General features: G+C 33.8%; 1 protein-coding gene across 6 annotated transcripts in view; it reads left to right on the top strand.

Moving 5' to 3' along the window:
* PHTF2 (putative homeodomain transcription factor 2) overlaps window positions 1-12,597 on the top strand; it is a 164,277-nt gene that overhangs the window by 133,582 nt on the left and 18,098 nt on the right. For 4 of the 6 annotated variants that reach the window (XM_043967328.1, XM_043967325.1, XM_043967327.1 and 1 more), the window contains 3 exons: window positions 1,259-1,477; window positions 8,300-8,428; window positions 11,352-11,624. In XM_043967328.1, coding sequence (XP_043823263.1) covers window positions 1,259-1,477; window positions 8,300-8,428; window positions 11,352-11,624 — 621 coding nt within the window. The remainder of the gene's footprint in view (window positions 1-1,258; window positions 1,478-8,299; window positions 8,429-11,351; window positions 11,625-12,597) is intronic. The other 2 variants (XM_043967329.1, XM_043967330.1) reach the window with 1 other exon arrangement.

Raw genomic sequence — 12,597 nt, forward strand, 5'->3', positions numbered from 1 at the left:
CCTTAAATTTTAGCCTAAGGAATTGAAACATTATCTTCTAGGATAGGTGGTTGAGAGCTGTTCATTGACATCTTTGAAGCAAGGGAATTCGACAATTAAATTGATGGTTTAGGAATATTAATCTGGTCGAAGTGTATATAGGATTGGTTTTTTATTAGAGAAGCAGCTAAAGTAAAGGCTTTTACACTAGTTAAGGTATGGAGTGAATGAGGGTCTAAATGAGCCTTGTAACAGTGGGGAACAGAAATCAAGATATGAATGAAGGAAACATCTCAAAGAAAAAATCATTTGAATGTTTTTACTAAGTGGTTATGGATATATAAAGGAAGGAGGGGAAAAGCAAAGATGACATTGGAGGTTTTAAGACTAAATAACTGCAAGGATACTGGTCCATCAATATGATAATGTTAAACAATTAGCTTCTGTATTTCAGGCCACATCCTTGCTTGGTCTTTCCTTTCCAAATTTTTCTCATTTTAAAAAGCAAACTGCTTAATAATTTAAGATTGTTGTTAATAGCTGTTTAATAGAAAATTGAGACAATTGAGACAAAATTTGTGTTAGATACGATTTTATTTTACCTTATTATATTCAAAAACAGTGTTGGTGTTTTAAACTTTTATTTTTTTCAAAGTAATATGTATTAGTATTTTAAGTTGTTTTCCTAGTTGAAGTTTTTTACTGTAATTTAAAAAAATGTAGCGTTTTCATTTGAAAAGTATAAATTAAAAATACTGAGCTATGTTGTATACTAACTATATTGTAGTTTATTAGGGCCTTCCTACTTTTTGTTTCTGATAAATGATAAAGTAAAACTACAGAACAGAGAACATATTATGCTTAATATGAGTTGCATAACCCAGTGAGTTTGATGCTGAATGTACAAAGTATAAAAGTTTATACCTAGTTTGTGCCAAGCCTGATTGTGAAGTTCATATGAAGTTGGGAGATAGAAAGCAGGTACAATAATACTTGAGTTAAATATTGAAATGTGTATGGTAGTATTAGGATGGAGCTGTGAAATCACATAAACATTGTGGTGGGTATGCTTTTTATATCTACTACCAAACAATATGTAAATATGTAATAAATACAGGAAAAAAGAGGTTTACTTTTCATAGTTTGGCTGTCTTATTCTTTTGATAATTTTTTTTTACAATTAAAAAACACTGGCATCAACTTAATTGAATGGTTTCTAGAAGACCTTTCAGTTAGAATATATAAACTGCATTAATGTCAAAGAATATCTTGCTTTCAGGATGCCCCTAAATCGGGTACTAGTTGCAGCTCTCGCTGTTCAAGTTCCAGACAAGATTCTGAGAGTACAAGGCCAGAATCAGAAACAGAAGATGTATTATGGGAAGACTTGTTACATTGTGCAGAATGCCGTTCATCTTGTACCAGTGAGACAGATGTGGAAAATCCTCAAGTTAATCCATGTATGAAAAAGGAATATAGAGACGACCCTTTTCATCAGGTTAGTTTACAGCAATTGGATTATATGGAGCTGCATGCTCCTTTGAATTTGTGAGCTCTGAAAGACTTTAGAGTAAAGAAAGAAAACTTGCCTTGAACCAAAACAGTATTCCATTTACACACTTTTCCTATTTGTATTTATGTAGCCTAATTATACTAAGACAAGGAAATCCAGAATTTAGATTACAGGTTACATGGTTATTATATTGATGGCAGTGTTGAGCAGTGGAAAGAACACTAGATTTGACTTGAAATTCCAATTCTGCTTCTTAATCTGTCTATGAATTTGGCGTAGTCACTTTAACCTCTCTGGGTCTCAGTTGCCTCATCTATGACATAATAGGATTGGACCTGTTGATGTATGAGATCCCTTCCACATCCATGATCCCATGAAACTAAATATAATTGTTTTTATCATTTCCGTTGAATGAAAGGTTTGAGAGACTTAATTTCTGGGTAATTATTTATTATGGCTAGCAAATAATTAATAAAAGAATGGTCATTTGGCCTTCTCTCATAAACCAAAGATGGATTGTAGAGGCCTCTTGAGATTTGGGAGAGTGGGTATGCCTAAAGGGTAGTAGTAATCAACTCCAGTTGGTTAACAACAAGATAATGCATATTTTAATGAGAGGTAGACCTATTCTATTTGGTTGGAGGACATGCCTTTGATTATGTTACTCTTATTCAGATCAGTCCCACCTAAGCCTGAGTAGAACAGTTTGGGCTTCCCAGGTTGTGTGGGGTTTGAACAAGATTGAGAAGAATATTAAATCTAATCTGATTATCAGCAATGTCCACCAGATACTGGCTGAATAACCTATAAGGGGCTGATTTATGAATGACAAAATAGGAAGGTAAAAAAAACCTGGGTCTCTCCAATATTAACAATTGATGGGGGCAGTTAGGTGACGAAGTGGATAAAGCACCGGACTTGGATTCAGGAGGAGTTCAAATCCAGCCTCAGACACTTAACACTTACTAGTGTGTGACCCTGGGCAAGTCACTTAACCCTCATTGCCCTAAAACCAAACCAAAACAAAACAAAAATTGATTATTTAATATGAGAGAAATAATTCTCTCTCTCATTTAAAATAAGAGGTTTTTAAAAGATGGTTTAAGTTCTCAGAATGCTAAAAAGAATCATTACTTTTGCAAACTCCCTAACATTCATAGGTTCAATAAATTTCAGTGGATTAATGATGTAAACATTGTAGATTTCAACCCATTTATGCTTTCTCATCTGTTGGATTCTTGACAGTATTCTTCCATAAATCCTTCATAGAGATGCTGTCTAATGTGCTAGAGACCTTCTTTGTGAATCTCTTAATATTTCATGGATATTAGTATAATACTTGGGCTCTTCTTCCCTTGCTCTTATTTCCTTTTTTATTTTTTTTTTAAAGTGAGGCAATTGGGATTGTCACACATCTAGTAAGTGTTAAGTGTCTGAGGCTGGATTTGAACTCAGGTACTCCTGACTCCAGGGCCGGTGCTCTATCCACTGTGCCACCTAACTGCTCCTCCTTGCTCTTATTTCCTAACTGGCCCACCTCTGGATTATCTCTTTTATATAACTTATTGTAAGCTAGCCATCATTGGTAATATGCTGCAACCTGCTTAGATTTAGTAGTCTAACTTAGTAGCAGCTTTGACACATGACTACTTTCTTAAGCTTCTAGATATTCTGTCAGCATATAGTCCTAAATGGAGTCATATAAAGTGATACACTAACTTTAGAGGAGGATGAGGGAATCATTTTGTGGAATCACTTTCATCATAAGCCTATATTGTTTTCAGAAGGTGAAATGAGGCATTTTTTCTAAATTATAAATCCCTATAATCTATAAATGTACTCACTTTCCTTGAAATCATTATACCCATTCAAAAATGTATTTGCTCTCATGTTTCAAGGTGACTCGTAAACAAAATTAAGGTATATTATAATATTTAAAATTTGTTCAAGCAACTCCTTTGCAGGTTGTCATAGAATAATCAGGTCAACAGAAAATACCAAATGTGAGCTAATTAAATTAGAGAACTTCCTTATGTCAATTTATTATATAATTAAATGTCTACACTACAATAAGTTGGGGTTATTCTATTTCAAACTTGTGGATAGTCTTGCTTGCCCCTTATATGGTAGAAAATGACAAATTTCAGATCTGTAGAGGTCACAGTAGGGTGCTTCATGTAGTGGAAAGAGCTCTGAGCAGGAAATCAGAAGAACTGAGTTCTGATGCCATTTCTGTCACTAACTTGTGTGACCCATGTGGGTCACTTCACATCTGAGCTGCAGGGTCTTCATCTGTCACATGAGAACCTGAGAGGAATACTAATGTTCCTTCTAGCTCTGAGTTTGACTACCAATCTGCTTTTGATTTCTTATTCCTTAAAATTATTCATGTGGTAATTTGGTTAAAATGAAAAACAAAACACTATATTCTCTTTCTTCCCATTTAGTCTTGGGGTAAAAGCTGATGGGGCTCTGAACATTGTTGTGAAACTAACCTGGAATATTATAGTTAACGTGTATTTATGTTACAAATAACTTAATTCCCTAAATATGACTAATACTTAAAAAAATTATTCTGAATTTAAACTCCAAAACCTCCCTAGCATTTTCATACAAAGAGAGGATGATATAAGACATGAATCTCCATTTCCTACCACTTACTTTTTCTTTATCTTTTTCTTTTTCTTTTTTTTTTTGGTAAGGCAATTGGGGTTAAGTGACTTGCCCAGGGTCACACAGCTAGTAAGTGTGTAATGTGTCTGAATCCGGATTTGAACTCAGGTCCTCCTGAATCCAGGGCCGGTGCTCTATCTACTGCGCCACCTAGCTGCCCCTACCACTTACTTAAAAAAAAAAAAAGAATAAAATAAATTCGATTGTTTAAAAAGTGTACTCATGGGCAGCTAGGTAGTGAAGTGGATAAAGCACTGACCCTGAATTCAGTTGGACCTGAGTTCAAATCCAGCCTCAAACACATGGCACTTATTAGCTGTGTGACCCTGGGCAAAAAAAAAAAAAAAAAAGAAGAAAAGAAAAGAAAAAAGTATCCTTCCTGTATTTACTTCTTTCTGAATTCCCTTCTGTTCCACTGTGTGCATTTAAAAAATGCTTCAATGGCTCTTTTGGGGCGGTGGGGGTGGAATTTTTTCCTCTTACCATAGAAGGCAGAGAAAGACACTGTGCCTAAGAGGGAAGGAAATATTTAAAATAATGTGATCGGACTTCTCTTATATAAAATTTCTAGGTTGCAGTACATTCTTCATATTTCTTTAAAAGTCCAAGAATATAGCATTAATCCACAAATAAACTTTGTATTTTCTCTTTTCCTCATTAATAGAACTGTAGTTGAATATAATACTGTTGCAATGGTTTTAATTTTTCTGTGTGTGGAGTCTGATTTTAATGACTATCATTCCTTTTGCAATTTTAATAAAAGTTATTGTTCACTTTGGGTTTGTTTGCAGTTTTACTGTTACTTAGATTTCAAAGGTTTTAAGCATTTTAACATGAATGAAAAGCCCCAGTTGTTGGGAATTTTTCTATGAGAGAAGTCATTAAAACAATTCCAAACTTTATTTTGAAAAATGTATTAGGGAGGAACTGTAAGACAATTATAAAAGAAACTCATTTGGGGATCTACTGACATTGACTTTGGGGGGAAATAGTATTTAATTTAATACTCCTTTCTACAAACTGGCATATATATGGTTCAACAAGGATGTTTTTTTAAATTAATTATTATTTCTTTCAACCCTTTTCTGGCTCACTTTTTTCATGCCTCACTTCTGCCCCCATTTTCTTAGAAATGAGAGTCAGATCTTTCAGGAGCAAAGGAAGATAGCATGGGGTTGTAAAAATAGCATTCAACTCTAGGAGTCAAGAGATCTGTGTTCTAGTCTCTGTTCTGTTATTGATTAGCTTATTTGACTTTACCAAGCTACTTAACCTCTCTGGGCCTCAGTTTCTTTATCTACAAAATGAAAGACTTGGAGTATATGATCCCTAATGTTATTTCACACTAGGACAACATTTGACTTCTTTTTTTTTTTAATGTATAAGGTATTTTATTTTTTCCGTTACATGTAAAGATAGTTCTCAACTTTTGTTTATACAAGCTTTACAATTTCAGATTTTTCTCCCTCCCTCCCCTCCCTCCCCTCCCTTCCCCCTCCCCTAGACAGCAGGTAATCTGATATAGGTTATGTCTATATATCTCTATACATATACATATAGATATAGATATATACACACACATATATATATACACATAATAACATTAATCCTATTTCTGCATTAATCCTGTTACAAGAGAAAAAATCAGAGCAGTGATGCAAAACCTCAAAATAGAAAAAAAAAACCAACAGCACCCAAAACAAAAGAAATAATATGGTTCAATCAGCATCTATACTCCACAGTTCTTTTTTTCTTTTTTTTTTTCCTTGGATTTGGAGATCCTCTTCCATCATGAGTTCCCTGGAACTCTTCTGTGCCATTGCATTGGTGAGAAGAATATAGTCCATCACAGTAAATCAACACTCAATGTTGATGATACTGTGTACAAACATTTGACTTCTAAAGTATTATTTTTCAAAGAGAGAATAAAAGAATGGGGCAGCATATTGCTTAGAGTATTTGGAGGAAGGTCCCTGAAGTGATGTGTGTAAAAGCAGGTAGAAGTACATTGTAAACAACCTTGGCATCCAGAAAACTGGTCAAGTTGTTGCTTTGAACTTCAGAAGCAGCTTCCCCTTATTGCTGTGATTCCCTACTGGATCTTTTAAAGTACTAGATGAGTACAAGGTGTTATCATAGGTCTTCCCTAGTTGTCTACTTCCTTTTCTTCCCCCTTCCCTCCCCCTACCCCCTATGGATTCACTGTGAAATATTGGTCCTGCCATTTATGCGCACTTTTTAACTCTGCCTTTTTTTCATTTTTATAAAAAATACTTCAATGACTTTTTGAAAATTCTGAAATTGTTTCTGGAATGGGACTTTGCTGTGTTACTTGTCAACCAAATGATAAAACATAAGAACTTTAGCAATAACTATGACATGACTATTATTATAATGGAAAATGATTTTATGTGTATAAGTTTCATATTTTGTCCTATGTTTTTGTTATTCATTAACTTTTTTTTCTAACTATAGTTGGCTTAGTATTTTGCTTTCCAGAAGGAAAATATATTTGGTAGATTTCATAATGTAGATAAGGGATAGCATGTTAATTTTCTGTAACTGTTTTTTATAGCTTCATTATCATTTTACATTTTTATTGAAAAAAGTCACTGTAACTTTATTTTCCCTACAGGCAAATAGTAGATTCCTTAAGTCTTTGAAATCTTTTGTTATGATCCCTTCAGGCCATGCACACATCCTGAATTATATTTTAAATAGCACATTATAGTCATCATAATAATACTGAACGACTGCGATTTATGGTTAGAACTTAATTATGTAACCAAATATAATATGCTAAAATGTGAAAACTATGCTATTTAGATATTGTAAAGGCAATTTCTATTTAGATAGTTTGAACTAGATGACCTTTGAGCTTCTTCATATTTCTAAGTTTCTATGATTCTTTACATCTTAAGGATGTCTATCATTTATTTATATAACATCAGACAATATAAGTATTAAAGATATGAGATATCCTGTGTGTGTGTGTGTATACACACACACACACATATATGATTTGTATAGATTCATAATATCAGTATGATAATTCTGTCCCAATAAACAGCCTTTTTATCCTTGTCCCTTCTCTAGGATAAATCAAGAGTTCTTATTTATCTATGTTTTGTGACCTCACTTCTTTATTGTGCTCTCTGCAGAGATCAGAACTTTTCTTTTTTCAGATTATGGCTTATAAATATCAACAAGGCATCTTGCTTTTAGGGGCAGCTAGGTGGTGCAGTGGAATACTCACTAGCTGTTTGATTCTGTGCAAGTCACTTAATCCTGTTTGAATCAGTTTACTCATCTGTAAAGTGAACTGGAGAAGGAAATAACAAACCATTCCAGTATCTTTGCCACGAAAACCCCAAATTGGGTCACCAGAGTGGTATAGAACTGAAATGACTGATAAACTGTTTTGCTTTTAGTAGTACTAAAATTTTCATTTAATACCCTTTTCTCTTACTGTAATAACTGATAAATACCTCTTTCTGGCAAGATTCCTTTAGATTTTATCTATTTCCCCAGTTACGTGGAACACTGGATAGAGTACTAGGCTTGGAATCAGGAAGATCTGAATTGAAATGTCATTTTAGACATTTACTAGCTGTGTGACTTTGGGCAAGTTGCTTGGCATATGTTTTCCTCATTTTCCTCATCTGAAAAATGGGGATCTACCTCCCAGGGTTGTTGTGAGAATAAGTAAGATAATGATTGTAAAGCACATAGCACAGTGCCTGGCACATATTAAGTGCTACATAAATGTTAACTATTTATTATTATCCTCATTATTAAAATGATATATTGTTGAAGATCCAGATGAGTTCTATAATGTTCATTTCACTCCTACAGACTTGTTTGAACTTCCATATGAAGATGTAGACATATGGCTAGATTTACAGTTAAGCACTTATTAATGGGAAGTTTCACTATACATTTGAGAGCAAATTTCATGATTTAATTTAGAAAAATTTCTTTATATATATAGCCATATACATATATCTGACAATTTTTTGTAACTTTATTCTTGTTTTTAATATTTTTTCATTTCATCTATTATAGATATATGTTAACAAATCTTAGTCATTATTTTTGTTCTGGATTCAACTGTTGGATATTTTTATTTCTCAGAGTCATTTGCCCTGGCTCCACAGCTCCAACCCAGGATTAGAAAAAGTCAGTGCAATTGTATGGGAAGGTAATGACTGCAAGAAAGCTGAAATGTCTGTGCTTGAAATCAGTGGGATGATTATGAACAGAGTAAGTATTTTTCATCTATTCTTATTTGAAGGAAAATACTCACTGTGTGCCAGGCATTATGCTAACATTGTGATATTTATTCTAATTTATAAATTAATAACTATAATATTGATAAATTAATTAACTATAAATAAATTATATGTAGATATAATTTTAGGTATAAAATATAATAATTATGAATTTCTTTAAATAATATATTGAATATATTCTTTAGAAACTTGCCCCATTTCTTCAAGCCACAAATGCTTTTGATGGTTTTTTAAAAACTGTTTTACATTGGTATGTAATTTTAAGAGTGATTTCTAACAAAGCCGCAGCTTTTTTTATTAGTGTTTTAATTCACCTGACTTGCTGAAAGTTACAAAAATCTAAGATTTTGCATGCAGAGGGCTTTTATTCAATGATTACCTGCTAGGTTTTGAAATTTTTATCCCTGAAATACTTAGAGGTTATTACTAAGTAAAGTGATATAGTACAGTGTATAGAGTACCAGGTACTAATATCGTAGTAGTAGAGCAGCCGATACTAGATACCTTAAATACTTTGAGGAAATATGATACTTATACTATGGTTCTTAAATTTTTATTCATGTTTCCATGACCAGATCATGATTTCTTTTAGTTTTGACCTAATTTTGTTGGGATTGAACATATTGTAATTTGTAAAGCTGAAGTATCTCCTTCCTTCCCTCCCTCAATTAGTATTAAGTGACTTGCCATGGGTCTCACAGATAGTTAATGTCAAGAAAACTGAAATATTTATGGAACATTGTAACTTATTGTCTATAGTTGTGCATCACTTTTGTGAAACAGATTAGAATTGTTTGCTTTGAAACTTTGCCTCTTCTACTCTGGCATTGCAAAATTGACTGGTGTTTAACCCCTTCTTTTTCACCTCCTTTCAGTCTACTTTATCACTACTTTTATTCTTCCATTTGACATATTTTACCACCTCAAACGTGGATTTTAATATTTAAGGAGTCTTACTATGTAAGGAGACATACATTTGAAAGTTTCCTAAATAGGGCATTGGATAATTTAAGGATAAGAACTTTAATGATAATTTATACAAGTAATGAACTAATCATCAAATTGATGTTAGTTCTTTGAGAAAAATCTACCATGTTTTAGTTCCTTGTCCCTCACAGCACCTTATATTGTCTTGTATACAGTAAGTACTCAGTAAAAATTTTTAAATTTCAAATTTTTAAATTGAATTTAACTGCAGTGGAGATGAGGGGACCTCAAAAGAATTTCTTGGATTCAATCTGATTCAATTCAATAACGATTTATAAAATGCCTGCTATGTATGTGCAAGGCACTCTGCTTGGAGTACAAACACAAGAAAAGATAGTCTTCATCTTCCAAAAGCTTATGTTTTTCTGGGGAAGGAGAAGATACAACAGACATAACAGTCAGACATAAGTAAATACATGGTAACATGAATAGAAAGAATATTAAAAGGTAGAGAAGGGAATCAAAGGAGGCTTCACAAAGGAGATTGTTCTTGAACTAAGCTTTGTGGGGTGCACTATATTGCCTCCCTTTCAACTCAGATTCTAAAGATAACCAAAAGTATGAACAGTTTGGACACTTCCTACCATTCTTCTTCCACCAAACATGGGTTTGTATAATATCCTGAAGGCAGTAGGGGGTTTCTAGAGAAGGAGAATGACCACAAAAGTAATAAGTAGCAGATCTGGAGTTTGAACTCAGGTCCTGTGACTCTAAAGTCAGTGTTTTTTTCACACTGCGCCATGCTCTCTCCCATGAATATCACAACAGAGAAAGCCAGTGGTGATTGGTGATACAAGGTTTAGGATTTGCAGTACATGAATACGAATAAGGGGGCGATTTTTAGTTCAACTGGTCAACTGTTGACTATCAGGTTAAAAAAATGAGGCAGGAGTGATGAACTGAGAAAATTACAACAGGAATTTCAGAATTTATGATCATGAAGGTGGCATAGTTATGGGTAATGATAAGATCCAAGGTGTAACTAACTCTATGAGTAGCAGAGGAATATGATATAAATGGCAAGGTAGTAGGTGAAGGTTTGTATAATTTGTATAAGTTTGTATTTTGAAGTCCTGAAATGTGAAGGCAGGAAGGGAAGATTTTGAGCCAGGTACTGAAAGGAGAAAGAGTGACTGGGAGGCCAGTTTTTGTTGTTGTTGATTTTTTTCAGTCATGTCTGACCGCATTCGGGGTTTTCTTGGCAAAGATACTGGAGTGGTTTGCTATTTCCTTCTCCAGCTCATTTTACAGGTGAGGAAACTGAGAGGCAAACAGGATTACGTGACTTGCCCAGGGTCACAGAGCTAGTAAATGTCTGAGGTCAGATTTGAACTCAGTAATAGTCTTCCTGACTCCAAGCCTGCCATCCTATCTACTGCACCACCTAGCTGCCCCCAGCAGATTTATGTTAAAGATCTAGACTATGATACAGATGGATGGAATGAGCCTTAGAAGGGGAGTAGTTAACACTGAGAAAGAAGCAGGGAGGCCAGTGCATCAGTGTACACAAGAGATGTAACCATCTGTACTCAGTAGCGTGGCTAGGTTTGTGGGGCCTTTGGAGAGTCATATTTCCTTGAGTACCATATAACGGAAAGGGTGTGAGAGAAAGACTTTGAATATTATTAAAATGAAATTTAAAATGAGATATTCATAAAATGATTTGCAACCTTAAAGTGCTATAGAAATAGAAGCTACTGTTTTTGGTTTTAGTCAACTCCATTTCTCATAATGAACCCCCAAAAACTTACAGAATTACAATTTTAATATTGTATTTTAATGTGTGCCACAGTCTGACAACATCTAAAATAATTTCATACTGCTACAAATAAAGTAATTCCTAATATAAAACAATCTTAACATAGCTGACATTTTGGTATAAGTAATATTTCATTTTTCTCCTGTAGGTCAACAGTTACATACCAGGCATAGGATACCAGATTTTTGCAAATGTAATTTCTCTTGTCCTGGGTTTCACTCCATTTGTTTTCCGACTTTCTCAAGCTACAGACTTGGAACAGCTCACAGCATATTCTGCTTCAGAACTTTATATCATTGCATTTGGTTCTAATGAAGACATCTTGGTTCTTTCTATGGTTTTAATAAGTTTTGTGGTTCGTGTATCTCTTGTGTGGATTTTCTTCTTTTTACTCTGTGTAGCAGAAAGAACTTACAAACAGGTAAGTCTGATATAGGCTTCTCATTTAAGGAATAAAGAAGGACTTTTAAAAGCATTTGATAGATGAATATGCTTATAAAAATTTTTGGGGGCTGGATCTGTGATGTTGACTTTCTTCAGTATGGAAATTTCCTCCATTGATACAGACAGGCAATTTATATGTAGCTTATAAGAGTCTAAGGACTTGAAAGAACAGAATACATAGTTGAAGGAGAAAGCAGGGAGATTGGCTCTCTAGTTCTTTTCTGTGCATATCTAAATTACAGGATTAAATAACTTGCTCATAGTGTCAACTAGCAGCTATTGGAATGAAGACCTGACTTTAGGAAAGGCCAGGCTTCCACCCTGTTATGGCATGTTTCTTATAAAATATTTTAGTTTATTTTGTTACAATTAGAATACTAAGAACATAAACTCATTTAAAAACACTATGGAGAGGGATATTATCAATATGGCCTTATAAAAATAGCAAAAAGGCCATGAAGATTTTTTAAAAGTGCCTGAATGCTTGGAGTGAGACCCAAATAAGCCATGTCACTTTCAGACCATTCATAGATAAAACTGATTATAGACAAAAGACAGAATATATATTTTTTAGCATTAATAGCAGTGGAAGCAGCACGTCTGGACTCTTAATACCTCTGTCCCCAATGTGCTATGCAAGGAACTAAGCCCCTTAAAGAAGACATAGTTAAAAAAAACAACAGTTGGATCAGATCTGAGGGACAGAAAATAACAAAATAATGGAAAAAAATCATGGATTATATTACTGCCCTAAGGCAGTCAAGAAAACATTAGTAACTATTGAGCCATACATTTACATTCTTTATAAAATCTCAGTGAAAATGATTTATAAGTGAAGAACATGCAGCATTTCACACACAAAAAAATTTCTCTATCAGACTTACCTATCAGACACACCATTCAGTGAATGGTGCAAAGAATACAAGAGCCCACTATAGTTATTGTTTGAT

This window comes from Dromiciops gliroides, chromosome 5, assembly GCF_019393635.1.
Source record: "Dromiciops gliroides isolate mDroGli1 chromosome 5, mDroGli1.pri, whole genome shotgun sequence".
In the NCBI taxonomy this organism is placed as follows: Eukaryota; Metazoa; Chordata; class Mammalia; order Microbiotheria; family Microbiotheriidae; genus Dromiciops; species Dromiciops gliroides.